This window comes from Ochotona princeps, chromosome 16 (genome assembly GCF_030435755.1).
Source record: "Ochotona princeps isolate mOchPri1 chromosome 16, mOchPri1.hap1, whole genome shotgun sequence".
NCBI classification, from domain to species: domain Eukaryota; kingdom Metazoa; phylum Chordata; class Mammalia; order Lagomorpha; family Ochotonidae; genus Ochotona; species Ochotona princeps.
In genome coordinates this window covers 56,846,163-56,861,077 of record NC_080847.1, presented here as the reverse complement: position 1 = coordinate 56,861,077, position 14,915 = coordinate 56,846,163, and the positions used below count along the sequence as shown (strand labels likewise).

The 14,915-nt window shown below is 63.5% G+C and overlaps 1 protein-coding gene across 2 annotated transcripts; it reads right to left on the bottom strand.

Annotated features, from left to right (window-relative positions):
• Positions 1-299: 299 nt before the first annotated feature.
• EPN1 (epsin 1) lies at positions 300-14,723 on the bottom strand. Of its 2 annotated transcripts, XM_058674885.1 has the most exons (10): positions 14,417-14,718; positions 7,657-7,906; positions 4,673-4,797; positions 4,339-4,413; positions 3,996-4,079; positions 2,970-3,258; positions 2,371-2,481; positions 2,187-2,273; positions 1,010-1,261; positions 300-919 (listed from the first exon to the last, which is right to left on the bottom strand). In XM_058674885.1, exons 1-10 carry the CDS (start codon positions 14,642-14,644, stop codon positions 711-713), a joined length of 1,710 nt encoding a protein of 569 aa, XP_058530868.1. In that variant the 5' UTR covers positions 14,645-14,718; the 3' UTR covers positions 300-710. The 2 variants fall into 2 exon arrangements, with proteins under 2 accessions (XP_058530868.1, XP_058530869.1); XM_058674886.1 differs by lacking the exon at positions 4,339-4,413 and having other exon boundaries at positions 14,417-14,723.
• Between the last annotated feature and the right edge of the window lie 192 nt (positions 14,724-14,915).

The window sequence follows — 14,915 nt, the reverse complement described above, 5'->3', positions numbered from 1 at the left end:
TATCACCCCATGTGGTACAAGGGCCATGCCCACCTGCAGCTTCCCTGGTCAGGGTGGCCCAACGCACAGCACAAGGCAGCTTAGTGCCAGCTCAGCCGGCAGAGGGGGCTCACACCGAACTGGGAGTAGTCGTGTGGACAGCGCTGGGGGCCTACCCAAGAATCCCCAGCAGACCTTGGTGACCCTCTTCTCACTGAAGCCCAGGCGGGCCTCAGGCCCGAAGGCTTCCGAAGGGGAGCAAGCACCCAGTTGTCACCCGGGGGCAACCAGTCGAGCCTCAGCCCATAAGCAACACCAAATCCTGGATGGGGTCCTGGGGAGCCAGGCCCATGGGAATCGTTGTTTATTCCGGAAGTTGCCAAAATCATCACCAAGGATTCACCGAGGGGTGCACAGGACAGTGGGGGGGCTCAAACACTGATTGGGGGGGCTGGGTCCAGGAAGAAAGGGATGGTGGGGGACCCCAGCTGTCCTCCCCATCTAATGCCATGGGAAAGGGGTCCTCCTCAGGCCAGCTCCCCTCTCCCGCCCCCCATGTCCAGTTTATCTCAGGGGAGGTGGGTTGGGGAATATAGGAAGAGAGTGTAGTGTGAGTGGCCCCAGGAGGGGAAGGGCTCTGGGGTGGGTGTCCCCCGTTTCACATGCACTCACAACACTGATTTCCCAGGGAGCAGTGACGGGGGCGTGCCAGGTCCCCCTCCTGCCCTGGATTATAGAAGGAAGGGGTTAGTGTTGGGAGCCGGGGCACCTGGGGGCATCATGGGGGGCAGGCCGGGGCCCCCACCGAGGGGAGAGGTGTAGGTGGGTGGGGCTCCAGGAACAGGGGGCACAGGGCTGAGGCGCAGCTGGTTCAGGGTGAGCGTCGCAGGGGGTGCTGGCTGGAAGGGGTTGGTGACCGAGGGACCAGTGCCTGAGGCTCCTGCAAGGAAAGAAAGGACAGGACAGCACAGCGATCAGCAGGTGCCAGGCACGGCCCGGGGCAAGAGCCGGAGCCCACGGCCACACTCACCGCTCGGCAGGAAGGGGTTGGAGGCCTTGGTTCCTGGCGGGGCGGGGCCCGGCCGGCTCACCAGCGAGTCCAGGTCCACAAGGGCAGCGTTGGGCCCCAGGAATGACTCTGGCGTCTTCCGTGTGGGGGGCGTGGGGGTGGCTGCAGGCGGGGGACTCCCCACAGCCTCAGCCAAAGACCCCCCAACCCCACTCAAGTCGAACGCCCCAGGGCTGCGGGCGGGCACCTCTCCTGCCAACAGCTCCAGCTCCCCTGGAAGCAGCCAGCAGGGAGAGGGGCTCAGAGAGGCCACGGCAAGGCCTCCAGCCGGGAGCAGGGGACAGGGATGGCAGGCAGGCTATGGCCCAGGGCCCTGGGGACGCCCCTCAGGTGGAGCCCAGACTCCACAGACGGCTGACTGGGGTCCCTGGCCCCCGGTGCAGCCTCCCAGCAGAGCCACAGGGACCACCCCGGGCTCCTGGCAGTGTGGGGACTCTGTGGATATCCACTGAAGACCCCCACGCGGGGATGCACGCAGATCGCCATGAGCAGCCCTATGGGTGCTAGGTCGCCCCCAGGGAGCACGAACCACGCGTGCTCAGCTCCAAGAGCCAACTCGTCTCAGGGGACATACAGGACAGAGGGCACCCACTCTGCCAGCTCGCTGCTCAGACACAGGCCCAGCATGAGGAGCCAGCAGAGCTGAGGGGGAGGCCACTGGGGCGGCTGCAGGCTGGCACTCAATCCAGCGACTGGCAGTCCTGGGCAAGCCAGCTCACACAGAAGTTCCTCTACTCCCTGCAAAGCTTTCCTCACAACACAACTGTCCTCCCCATCAGCCACCCTCAGCCACGCCACAGGATGCCACGCCGCAGGATGCCACAGTGGCCAGTCGCTGCTGGTAAGCCTCCAGCCCACAGCCACTCCACCTGCACGTCTGACCCAGCTCCCTGCAGCCGCACCCCTGCAAGGCACAGCGAGGACCCCTGCCCACGGGAGAGCCGGACGTGCCCCAGGCTCCAGGTTTCAGCCTGGCCCGGCCTGGCCCAGCCTTGGCACAGCAAGCACTGAGAGGAGGGCCATCTCCGTCTGCCTGCCTGACACACAGACGGCTCTCTGTGCCACCAGGCTGCAGAGCAGGGCAGGGCAGAGGGCTCCCGGGGAACCACGGAGGGCTCCCCTAGGTAGCGGGGCTCACCCGTGCTGCTCCCTGAGGTTGGCAAGGCAGTGCGGAGCCGGTCGAAGTCAGAGAACTCGTCGGGCTCCGTGTCGAAACCCCCAGCCACTGCGGGGAAGGTGGGGGCAGGATGCTCCATTCAGCACCAGTTCCTCTCCAGTCCAACCTCTACCCTGCCCCAGTGGCACCCCGTGCTCCCTCGTACCTGCAGTGCCATTGGTGCTGGGCTTGGCAGGCGAACCCCCCCAAGGGTCTGAGAAGGCAGGGGCCGGTGTCCAGGGGTCTGATGCCGGGGGTCCACTGACTGTGGCCCCACCTGGGTAATGGAGGAGCAGGAGGAGGGGCTGGCAATCCCACCGGCTACTCAAACCCAGCCCTTCCCAGCCCACTCCCGGTCCTCCTCTTCTGTCCCGTGAGCCTGAACAGCCCCCGAGTCCCCCAGGGAGCTCCTAAGACCACCAGCCAGGATGGGGCCCTACCCGGGCATGAGGCCCCTCCCCCACCACATCTGAGCAGCACTTTCCCAGGCTCCTCTCCCAGAACCCTCCCGAGCTGTCCACAGAACCCCAGGGCCCCAGCGCACACCCCACCTCCACGCAGCCCAGTCACAGGCACACACACGCCCCAGCGCACACCCCACCTCCACGCAGCCCAGTCACAGGCACACACACGCCCCAGCGCACACCCCACCTCCGCACAGCCCAGTCACAGGCACACACAGGCCCCAGGGCACACCCCACCTCCACACAGCCCAGTCAAAGGCACACACAGGCACCAGGGCAGGTGCGTTGGGCAGGAACTCACCAGCGGCACTTCCCCATGGGTCAGGCGTAGGGCCCTCTCCAGCCGCTGGTGTGGGGGTCCCTCCCCAAGGGTCAGCGGAGGGCCCTGCAGGGGCGGCAGGCCTCCAGGGGTCCCCAGCGGCCGGCGTGGGGGCAGAGCCACCCCAGGGGTCAGCAGCGGGAGGGACAGCAGGTCCCCCCCAGGGGTCTGAGGCGGGGGCGGCTGTGGGCATGGCAGGGGCCCCCCAGGGGTCAGCAGCCACTGGAGGAGCCGGGGCCGTGAAGACGTCGGCGAGGTCCATCAGGGACGACTGTGGCGGGGAGACAAGCGTGAGTGCACAGGGCCGGGGGGGGGGGCCAGGCACCGAGGGTCCACAAAGAGCCCCCAGATCCGCTCCCCAAACAGCAACTGTGTGTCCCTCCAAGCCCTCTGACCCCCACAAGGACCCTGGGCGCCTCCTGCATCTGCCCCCCACACAGCCCTGCAAGCCCCCGAGCCCCCACCCAGGGCACCCTGAGCCTCTCCTGATGTCCAGCCCACTCCCCAGCGCTGCATGGACCCAGCCACACACGTGTGCTGGCAACTGAGCACTGGACTTGGAGCACCCTGACCCACCCCACAGGGAACGTGGGGCATTCCGATGCAGGTGTCCACACTGTGCCCTGTGTGGGCACTGAGGAGACCCTTCAGGCCAGCACTGGCCTGGGCAGGCCTTCCCCACCATGGCCACTGGCTGGCCCTGCCCTTCTAGTCGGGTACCCACCCCAGCCTGCACGTCTCTGAGCAGCAGCGCACGGCAGTGACAGGGAAGGGAGGACGCAGGAGGAACCACACCACGGGACGTGGGACTTGGGACTGAAGTTAAGGCTCGTCCACCCCGGGGCAGGGAAGTGACAGAGCTGCTGTGGGTGCTGGAGGGCGGCCACGCCCATGTGGTGCCAACGTCAGAGCACCGCCCGCCTGCACCAGGAGCCCCTTGCTCTCTGCCTGATGCCCTGGGGTGGCACCTAGTGCCGGCCACGCCGCCCTCCCCGGGCCTCCACTCACCTCCTCCTGGCCCCCGGTCTCCCGCTTGCTCTCCTCGATCGCCATCTGCAGCCTCAGGTCATCCCCACGCCGGATGCGCTCCTCCTGTGAGGGCGCAGGCGCCACCAGCGCCGAGTCAGAGCCCGAACCAGGCCCCCGTGGCACCCGCCCGCCCGCCCTGACAAAGGCCACCGGAACGCTGACATGGAGCTGGACGATGCATGGAATGGGGTGAGCCGCGAGGATGAGTGTGCGGGGCCCTGTGGGACACGGGCCTGCGGGGGGAGGCGCCCTGCGCCCCCACATCCTTCACACGGGGGCCGGCCGCGGGGACAGCAGGGGACAGCAGGGAAGCTGCTCTGACCTTATCGTGCTCCTCTCGGCTCAAACTAAGGGCCAGCTGGAGCTGGACGTCGTCCTCGGGCACACAGGACGGGGGCTGGGGGAGAGAGCATGAGAGGGCGGGCGGAGTGGAGAGAGGCCGAGGCAGCAGAGCAGGGCGGCGAGGGCCCGGGCCCTGAATGCAGGCAGAGGGAAGAGCAAAGCCCGGAGCCTAGGCAGGAGGCAGGAGGCTCCCAAAGGGAAGGGGAGGCGGACAGAGAACAGAGCCTGGGAGCTGCGGAGAGCAGGGCAGATGCGGAACAATGAAGACAGGATGGCTGGACGAGGCCGACATGCGGCCAGTGGGCGGCTCGTACCTGGTCGGCCTCCTCCTTGCTCATGGCCAGGGCCAGCTGCAGCTGCAGCTCCTCCTCCCCGCTGCTCTGCGGCCAGGCCTGCTCCGCCTCGGGCGGGGGCCCGGAGCCCACGGCGGCCGACGAGGCTGCAGACGGGAACGGACAGGCTGACGTCTTCAAAGCCCTCAGCGCTCACAGCCCAGCCACCAGACAGGCTGGCCCCCGCTGACCTGTGGGGGGTGTCCACCGGCCCCAGCTGGGGCTCACAGGACACCAGGGCTTGGCCTGGAGGTGTCGAGGCTGACCAAATACTCTTACTCCAGCAGGGACCAGCATCCCTCAGACTATGGCCCGGTCAGGGGAGGGGAGAAGGTTCTAGCAAAAGGAGGGGAAAGGGAAGCAGGGTACAAGAAAAACAGTCTGGGCCCGGCGGTGTGGCCTAGCGGCTAAAGTCCTTGCCTTGAACGCGCTGGGATCCCATATGGGCACCGGTTCTAATCCCGGAAGCTCCACTTCCCATCCAGCTCCCTGCTTGTGGCCTGGGAAAGCAGTCGAGGACGGCCCAAAGCTTTGGGACCCTGCACCCGTGTGGGAGACCCAGAAGAGGTTCCAGGTTCCCGGCTTCAGATCGGCGCAGCACCGGCCTTTGCGCTCACTTGGGAAGTAATTCATCAGACAGAAGATCTTCCCCTCTGTCTCTCCTCTCTGTATATCTGACTTTGTAATAAAAATAAATAAATCTTAAGGAAGGAAGGAAGGAAGGAAGGAAGGAAGGAAGGAGAGAGAGAGAGAGAGAGAGAGAGAGAGAGAGAGAGAGAGAGAGAGAGAGAGAAGAAAGAAAGAAAGAAAGAAAGAAAGAAAGAAAGAAAGAAAGAAAGAAAGAAAGAAAGAAAGAAAGAAAGAAAGAAAGAAAGAAAAAAAAACAGTCTACGTCCAGGCCAGGATGCTCTGCCCCCATGGTCAGCCTCACAACCCCAGCACGGCCCGTGCCAGTGGACCCTGCCCGCCACAGGCAAAGCATGTGTGCTCGGGCACGTGGCTGCCTGCTCCAGGCCCTGGTGGGGACTCCCACGGCTGCAGAGAGCTGCCCAGGCCAGAAAGGCAGTGGCCCCACAGGGACCTCAGTACCTTCCCACTCCTTGCCCGCAGGCAAACTTCTGCCAGTGAAACACCCTTAAGCCCCAGGTTGAGACTCCTCCACTCCAGAGCTCACAGGCACTGAACCAGCGCAGGTGGCAACCCCCAGCCCACCCCAGCCGCAAGGACCTGGGCTGCCCATGCCTGCCCTGACCTTCCCCCAGGTCCCTCCAAACAGCTCTAGGCCAGGGCCTGGCACACTTGGGCCCATGACTAACACCAACCTAGCCACGAAGAAAAGCCCATTTTTCAAAAGGAAAAGACTGGCTTCAGGCTAGCTCAGCTTGGGCCCAGCACAATGGCTCATTTGGCTAATCTTCCCCTTGCAAGGGCCAGCATCCAATGTGTCGATTCGTGTCCGCCCGGCAGCTCCATTTCCCATCCAGCTCCCTGCTTGTGGCCTGGGAAGCAGCAGAGGACGGCCCAAAGCCTTGGGACCCTGCACCTGCATGGGCAGACCCAGAAGAGGCTCCTGGCTTCTGGCTTAGGATTGGCTCAGCAACAGCCATTGTGGCCACTTGGGGAGTGAACCAGCAGATAGAAGATCTTTCTCTCTGTCTTTCCTTCTCTGCCTTTTCGATAAAAATAAACCTTAAAAAAAAAAACAAGAAGTCTGCAGTCTGGTGCCAAGGGGCCAGTGCTCTGCTCTGGGGCCCCACTCTGCCTCCCACCCACACGCAGGTCCCCAGACCACCATCTCTAGGAGGGCTCAGTGGTAAGGCACCTGTCACAGGCTCACACGGGGGCGCATCTCCCCAGCCAGAGCCTGCCCTGCAGACCTCCAAGGATCCCTGCAGGATAATGCCCCCACTCCCCCACCTCAGAGAGCCTCCTGAGGCGCCCCTGGCCAGCTGACCCGCCCTCCACACTGCCCCACACCTGCCTGCATGACCTCACATGGGCCGTCAAACAGCAATGCACTCCATTTCCTATTTATTCTCGTTCAACTCTTTAAATGTTTATTTATCTGCATCTACTTGACAGGAAGAGCAACAAAGAAGAAAAAGGAAATGTTTTCCCATCTATCATTTCACTCCCTAAATGTGCCAACAGCCAGGGCAGGACCAGCCAGGCGCCCTGAATACCAGGCAGAGCCCCGGGCAGCTGAGCCTGCTCCACACCGCCCAGGAGTCGGCAGAGCAGCCAGGATGAGACCTACATCCAGGAGGCACGGGTGCCCTCCACCCAGGGCTTTGCCAACACTGGCCGGCTCCCACCAGACAAACCCAGAACGCTGGGGTGAGCCTGTCCCCGGAGATCCAGATTTCCCTGTGCATCCCAGAGAGCCAGGCCACAGCTATCCGAGCTCCCTGTCCGTGTAAACAGAGAAGACAGCAGTGACGGCGTGAGCAAACAGGTGCCTGACACAGGGACGCCTGGCCCGAGTTCCTGGCTGCAGCCCTGTGTCGGTCACGGGGGCATCTGGGAAGCATACCAGCAAAACAGAGCTGTTCTCACTCAAATCAACTTGATAAAACAAAACAAAACTGGAAAACAGACCTCAAGGCCAAGTGCAGACCTACAGGCTGTTACTCTGGTAGCCAGGCAACCAACCCACCCCTTCCTCCTGAGCCCACCCAGGACGCCAGGACCCACCCCTTCCTCCTGAGCCCACTCAGGCCCATTGGCGCAAAACCACACTCTCCCTCCCCCTCAGGTGTCAGCCTGTGTCCCCCTCAGAGAAGCAGACTGCCCCCCAGTAAGGCTGCCCTTGGGGCACAGACGTACCTTTAACTGGTGGGTGAGGAGAAGGAACTCCCCATTGCAAGGGGAAGAAAGTCAGCTCAGGGTGGGGACACCGGGCTCCGCCCGCCCAGAGGCCAGCGTGGCAGGAGAGCAGGATGGCAACTCCAGGGCCCTGGGCTCACCTGTGGCCGTCTGTGCCAGCTTCTCCTTGGTCTTGAGCGCATGGGCACGCTCCTCCCGGAGGCGGTCTTCATCACGCAGCAAGGCCACCAGCTGCTTGGCTTTCTCACGCACGTTCACGCCCTGGTCCTTGCCGTCGCGGTCCACGTACTGGAAGTCCTTGAGCGTCTGCACAGCGTACATGTTCTCCTTGCACTGCTGGGACACCCGCTCCGAGCCCGTCTTGATGAGGTACTCCATCAGCGTCATGGCCTGCGGACACACGGTGCACACAGGGCATGACGCACACATACGCCACCCAACAGAGAAGGGAGCGATGAGGCATCCCCAAAATGGAGGAGGGCTCTCTTCAGAATGACAGAAAGATTCACAACCTATGGAGGCGGCAGCACAACACTGAACAACCATGCCAGGTCTGGGGACAGGCCAGGCTGGGCCACAGAGCAGCACCCACTGGCAAGTGAGAGCTCTGATGGAGTGCAGGCCAGACTGGGTTGGACCACAATACCCACCAGTTAACATGAGGACCAGAACTAGTGGCAGGCCAGGCAGTCAGGCTGCAGCACCTGCTGGCAAATGCCACAGTGAGGTGGACTATGCCAGACTGGGCACCATAGGACCTGGAGCCAGGGCTAAGCAGGGCTGCCCTACTGGGCCACTGTTTGTTTCCACTGCTGAGCTCAAGAGCTGGGACTGCAAGTGGAGCGGGCTGGACAGGGCTGTGATACCCATTGGTCTACATGTGAGCTGGGCTGGACAGGGCTGTGATACCCACTGGTCTACATGTGAGCTGGGCTGGACAGGGCTGCGATACCCACTGGTCTACATGTGAGCTGGGCTGGACAGGGCTGCGATACCCACTGGTCTACATGTGAGCTGGGTTGGGGAGGGCTGGGCTAGGCTAGGCCATGGCATCCGTTGGCACATGCAAGAGTCAGAATAAGTGAAGGCCCACTGGGCACTGCCACAGCACTCACTGCCAAGTGCCAGGACTGGGTGCTGATCATGTCAGGCTAAACTGCATTACTCCTTGACAGGTGCAAGACTCAAGGCTGGGAGTGAGCCTGGTAGGGGAACTGTGGGCACGCCCCTGCTGGGCCACTGCTCCTATTGGTGGGCATGACTGTTGGGCCAGGCTAATGAAGGCAACAACACCTATCAGCACACGTGGGCCAGGTCTAGGAGGCAGGGTGGGCTGAGCTAAGCACAGCACCCAAGGGTGTACATGAGAGCCAAATGGGATGCAAGACAGGCCAGTCAGGTTACGGCACACGCCAGCATGAGCAGAAATTGAGGCTGGGGGCCAGGCCTAGCGGGGCTTACTGGGGACTGCCCCAACGAGGCTGCAGTTCCCGCTGGTGTGCCTAAGGGTTGGGATAGACTAGGCCCCAGCCCCACCGGTGGTCCGACCTTAGAGGGCATGTATCCCGACTCAGTTTCTGGTGCCCAGTCACACACAGGGGACAGAAGAGCGAGTTCCTCTAGGCCAGCAGGGGGGTCAGCTGCTTTGTCAGAGGACCGAAAGCAGATCAGGCTGAACAGTTCTCCTGGCCAAGCTTTGCAGCATGTTCCTGGGTCTGTGCACGCACCAAGGTGGACTCTGTCAACCAACAGACCTTGCAAAGATTTCTCAACCCAGGAGCAACAAAACCAGGCATTCAAGGACTACTCTTGGAACACTATCCCTCACACTGGGGTTTCTGAGACATCCCCAAGTGACCCCCCTCAGCCCCAGGTGCTACTGTAGTCTGGCCACAAGGAGCAGCCCTCTCTCCTTCCCCCTGAGCCCCACAGATACAGGAGAAATGAGAAGAACGGAAACCATGGCCCCCATTTCCTCCACACTGGACTCTCCCACCCGTCAGTGGCCCACATGGACCTGCATCCCTCTCAGCTCTGTGAACATTAAAAACAAAATATCAACAAGAAAAAAGCAAACAAATGCCCTGGGACGGGGTGGAAGCCCCAGTGGAAGCCGGAGGCAGGACGGGCTGGAACCAGCGGCCACTGCCCCGGGGCCCTGAGGCTGCTCACTAGGAGTGGACAGACGCTGGGGCGGAGAACTGCAGGGCCAGGCGCCAGGCGTGGGACACATCAGGCTCGCGGGGTCCGCCCAGGAAGAGACAGGCAGACACAGACAACACCACCACGGTCAGGGGACCAGGAGAAGCAGAGCTGCCACTCCAGCCCCCCTCTGCTGCGCCCTGGGCTCCCGGCACACCCAGCAGGGTCTCCGAGGCTCTGTCTGCCTGTCCACAGAGCCCAGCAGGGACCCAGTCCTGGGCTGCACAGGGACCCACCGGGACCCACCGATCCCTCTAGGGCACAAAGGGGCCGAGACAGCTGGCACGGCGGGCTTTCAACGAAGCACCTGGGAGAGGATCAGCCAGCCGGCCCGAGGCGTTCACACACAGGGAGCAGGGAAGGCCACTCCAGAACTCCGAGCAGCCCTACCCAGCTCTCCCCACACCAGCAGCCACACCCACTGTATGGGAACAGCAAACAGTACCTGCTGACCTCGCCTCGGCCCCCACCAGGCCTGGGCCAAACGGGTTATCAGAAACTTTCATCCCCAGAGCTCGGTGGATTTTAGAGTTGCAGGTAACAGGGCTACGTAGAGGATGGTGCCTCCCCAGCCCCTGGGCAGGTAACCACCCTGTGGCCAGGCAGCTACCAGGCCGTGGGCACACCACCTCAGAGCACACAGGCTCTGTGCCAGCCCTGCTCCTGATCCAGGTTCCAGGCAACGCAGAATCAAGGACCAATGCAGACCCCAGGGGTGTGACACAGACCCTAAGGGACCACCACCATGGTGGGTGCTGCTCCCAAGGGAGCTCTAGACGGGCTGGCGGCTTGGGCCTGACCCGGGCCCGGCACCGTGGGCGTCTAGGATGTGAACGTTGGGTGGAAGAGCTCTTCTCTTTCTGCCGTGCAAATAATTCAAAACAAAGAAACTAAAAAAGAAACAAGAGCAGGTGTCCCGCAGGCCCAAGGCCACCTCTACGCTGTCCGTGCCGAGTCCAGGCCTTCCACCCTCTGAGCTGACCAGGCAGTGCCCAGCAAGGCACCCGTGCTGCAACACTTCACTGACAAAAGCAGGCGGAGGGTGGGAATGTCCCGGGGCTGGCCTACTGATCCTGACGTATGTGTGTTGAAGAGTTAGTGACCTTTCATCCCTGGCCCACTCCCCAGCTGGGCACAATGGCTGCGGCCGGGCTGCACTGAAGCCAGGAGCTTCTCCTGGGTCTCCTGCGTGAGCAGAGGGGCCCGAGGGCGGGCCTGAGTCCTCTGCTGCTTTCCTAGGCCGTCAGCAGGGAGCTGGCAGGGAGCAGAGTGCCCACGTGGGGAGCCTACTGTGCCCATGGGGGAGCCTGCCGTAGGGACAGCGGCCGCACTTACTACAATCTGCTCATTTACACAGCAGACAGTGAAACAGAGAGCTCTCCCAACCTCCAGTTTCATCCTCCAAGGCACTCAAGTGGCCCAAGGCCAGGAAGCTGGAGCTCCGACACTCTCCCCTCCGAGCGGCAGGGCCAGCTCAAGCTGTCGCTGCGGCCTGCAGGGGGACACAGGCAGAAGCCGCGGCAGCCAGCACTGGAACCCTGCTACCCCACAGCGGACACGGCCGCCCTGCTCTGCCCCAGGCTCCCTAAGGCCCTGCATAAGTCAGGCCCCACGCTGGGCAGCGCCTTTCCCACTCACCCAGGAGCAGACACTCCCGCGCAACCAGCTCAGCCCACCCAGGGCTGAGGTGGCAAGGGCAGAGGCCTCTCTCTGCTGGCTCCGGTGGGCACACAGGCTCAGCCACACCTGAGGAAGGAGCTGCCAGCCCCAAGCCTGGGCACCCCTCCACAGCCCCACTCTGCCTGCACCCTACTCACTGCAGCAATGTCTGCTGAGCCCCAAGGGCAGCCTCAGACCTCCCTCCCACAGGGCCCGCCACCCCACCAGGGGGCTGGGCCCACAGCAACAAGCGCGGCGTCCCACGCGGCCCTGCACGGTCTCTCCCAGCACCAGATGCTGAGCTTGGGGGCGTGGCCAGGGAGGTGACAGAAAGCAGGGCAGAGCAGGAAGGACAGGTCTTTGGGGCAACAGGAACCCTGATTTGGGGGGCTGTGTGGGTGCAAGTCCATCTTGGCTGGGAGCCTCAGGGACCAGTCTCACCCAGTCTTGAGCTTCTGGGGAGCTGGCCACGACCTGCCCCACGCCAGGGCCCAGGGCCCAGTAGCAGGCCGTGGGGGCTGGATCCCAGGAAGCCGAGGGAGGGAGACCTGGGATGCTGGGGCTCACCCGCCCACCGTGCAGGCTCCCAACACCCCTGGAAAGCAGTCTGGGTCCTCTCTGGCACTTGAGGTACAATGCTCTCTGGATTGGCACCTGTCAGTCTCCCCCGCCCCAAGGCACCCACCGCTCGCTGCCGCAGCTGAGAACCCTGGTCCGCAAGTCAGGAGGCCCACCGAGGCCAGCGCCTCAGCACCCACCGCCCTCTGCCTCTCCCTGTCCCCCCCACAGGCTCCCCGGCATCCAGCTTCCCCACAGTTAGTGGCACAAACGCCACCCAGTGCTTGCCCATGAATGACCAAGAACTGACTCAAGCTGTGGCTGAGCCCAGGCCATGACCTGATCCTGTCAGGGCAGGTACCGAGTTGAGCTGGAGAGGGTGACCTAGCCCAGACACCCCAAGTCTCTCCTCCCAGCCTCGGGCCTCAGCCAGAGACGGCTACCATCGGCCAAGCCAAGGAGGCTGGGCGTGAACACAGAGCAGGGGGATCCAGCCCTGGCAAGAGAAACGGCTGCCCTAGGGCTTGGCACCACTCACCAGCCTCCCAATAGGGGTCCAGGCCAACCCCAAGTGGCATCCAGCACCCTGGCGCCAGGGTCTACCCCGATCACAGAGGGCAGGGGGGTGGATGGGCGTCGGGTGAGGGCCCTGGCCCCCAGAGCAGAGCCATAGTCGTACCTTGTGCCTGGGGTGCACATGTTCATGCGGGACCACAGCTGCCAAGGAACATGCGCGTACGCTCTCAGCTGGCAATCCTCATAGCTACGCCAAACACCGACAACCAGCGTGGCTCGTGTGTGTGTGTGTGTGTGTGTGTGTGTGTCTAAAGGGCAAGGAGACACAGCCTATTCCCCAGAGGCCACACCAAGAAGCCTGGGCCAGGGCGATGCGCGTGCTCACCTCTCAACTCAGGTCTCCAGGGGTCGGCACATCAGCAGGTTCTGGGCCAGCAGTGAAGCCAGGACCCAAGCAGGACGGGGTGCTGGCATCCCAGGCAGCAGCTTAACTGTCAGCCCAGACGCCCACCCTCTCAAAGGGCATCATCTTGTGGGGACACCAGTCAACCAGAGTGGAAAATCCCGCAGGCACAGCTGGTCCACACCCTGCTCCAACCAGGATCTACTCAGCACGCAGCAGGGGTTCACAACCACGGCGGAACACCCAGGTGGGACCAAGGGCGGGCCAGTGGCCCCTGTCGCCCCCTGCCAGCCCAACCAGCCCAGCTCCCCTAGCACAGAGCAGGCCTGCCATCCCCACCAACTCGGCCCCCCCGGCTGAGACCTGGCAGCAGGCAGACAGCAGGAATGGGGTGTGCCTCCCACAGTACATTTCAATCTAATAGTGTCAGAGCCTAGCACGTAGGCACACACACACACAGCGGCCCTCAGAGGGGATAGGCCCTAATTTCACAAGGGTAGATCTAGGGGTGCCCATTGTGGCTCAATGGGTTATACCACTCGGGATACCCAGTCCATATGACAGCGCCCACGTGAGCCCTGGCTACTTGGTTTCCGATCCAGCTTCCTGCACCTGGGCAGGCATCAGATGACAGCCAGCTGACAGTCCACGAGCTCGGGCCCTGACACCCAGTGCAACAGCCAGCTGACGGTCCACGGGCTCGGGCCCTGACACCCAGTGCGACAGCCAGATGACAGTCCACGGGCTCGGGCCCTGACACCCAGTGGGACAGCCAGATGACGGTCCACGAGCTCGGGCCCTGACACCCAGTGGGACAGCCAGATGACGGTCCACGGGCTTGGGCCCTGACACCCAGTGGGACAGCCAGATGACGGTCCACGGGCTCGGGCCCTGACACCCAGTGCGACAGCCAGCTGACGGTCCACGGGCTCGGGCCCTGACACCCAGTGCGACAGCCAGCTGACGGTCCACGGGCTCGGGCCCTGACACCCAGTGGGACAGCCAGCTGACGGTCCACGGGCTCGGGCCCTGACACCCAGTGCGACAGCCAGCTGACGGTCCACGGGCTCGGGCCCTGACACCCAGTGGGACAGCCAGCTGACGGTCCACGGGCTCGGGCCCTGACACCCAGTGGGACAGCCAGCTGACGGTCCACGGGCTCGGGCCCTGACACCCAGTGCGACAGCCAGCTGACGGTCCACGGGCTCGGGCCCTGACACCCAGTGCGACAGCCAGCTGACGGTCCACGGGCTCGGGCCCTGACACTCAGTGGGACAGCCAGCTGACGGTCCACGGGCTCGGGCCCTGACACTCAGTGGGACAGCCAAATGGAGTTGAGGTTCAGCCTGGCTGTTGTAGCAAGGAGAGATGCAATGGATGGAAGAACCCGCCCATCAGCCCCTCATCTATCTGTCTTCCAGAATACACACTTCCAAGTATAATCACAAAGCTCAAAACTGTATCAAGCGCTGTCTGTCGCACGAAGCCCAGGAAGTTCAGTCTCACCAAGCGGGGGTGGGGATCTGCCCGAAGCGGCGCCCGCGCCCGGCAGTCGCACTGACCTTGTACACGTGCCGCCAGTTCTTGCCGTGGTCGTTGAGCCGCTTCCAGATCATGCTCATGATCTCCGAGAAGGCCACCACGTTGTAGGTGAGGTCGGCGATCTCGGACATGAGCGAGCTGGACGGGCCCCAGGGGTCGTTGCTCGTGGCCTCGCGCACCTTGATCTCCGCCTCCGAGTAGTTGTGCACGATGTTCTTCATCTGGCGCCGCAGGGACGAGGTCGACATGGTGGCCGCGGCCAGGGCACCGGCCCCGGGCTGCCGAGACACCGAGCGGCTGGCGGGGCAGCAGGAGCTGGCGGCTCACCGCATCTGAAGGATGAGGACCCCTGGAAACAGACGAGACGGGGGTGCCTAGGACCGGAGCTCCCAACAGAGGGTGACACAACTGGGCAGGAGGGGGCCTCTGCTCTCAGCAGCCCCCAGCTCGCCGGCCCAGCCACACCCAGTTCCCCAACTTCCCCACCCGGCAGCCCAGTTTTCTCCAAGATGGGGTTCC

What these genes read in the sequence shown, in the direction of transcription:
- EPN1 (XM_058674885.1), bottom strand. Translation starts at nt 14,644, where the DNA reads ATGTCGACCTCGTCCCTGCGGCGCCAGATGAAGAACATCGTGCACAAC. An exon ending in GCAAGGAGGAGGCCGACCAG is followed by an intron (nt 4,414 to 4,672) that starts GTACGAGCCGCC and finishes TCTCTCCCCCAG; the next exon opens with CCCCCGTCCTGTGTGCCCGA. An exon ending in GCCGAGAGGAGCACGATAAG is followed by an intron (nt 4,080 to 4,338) that starts GTCAGAGCAGCT and finishes GCGCCCTCACAG; the next exon opens with GAGGAGCGCATCCGGCGTGG.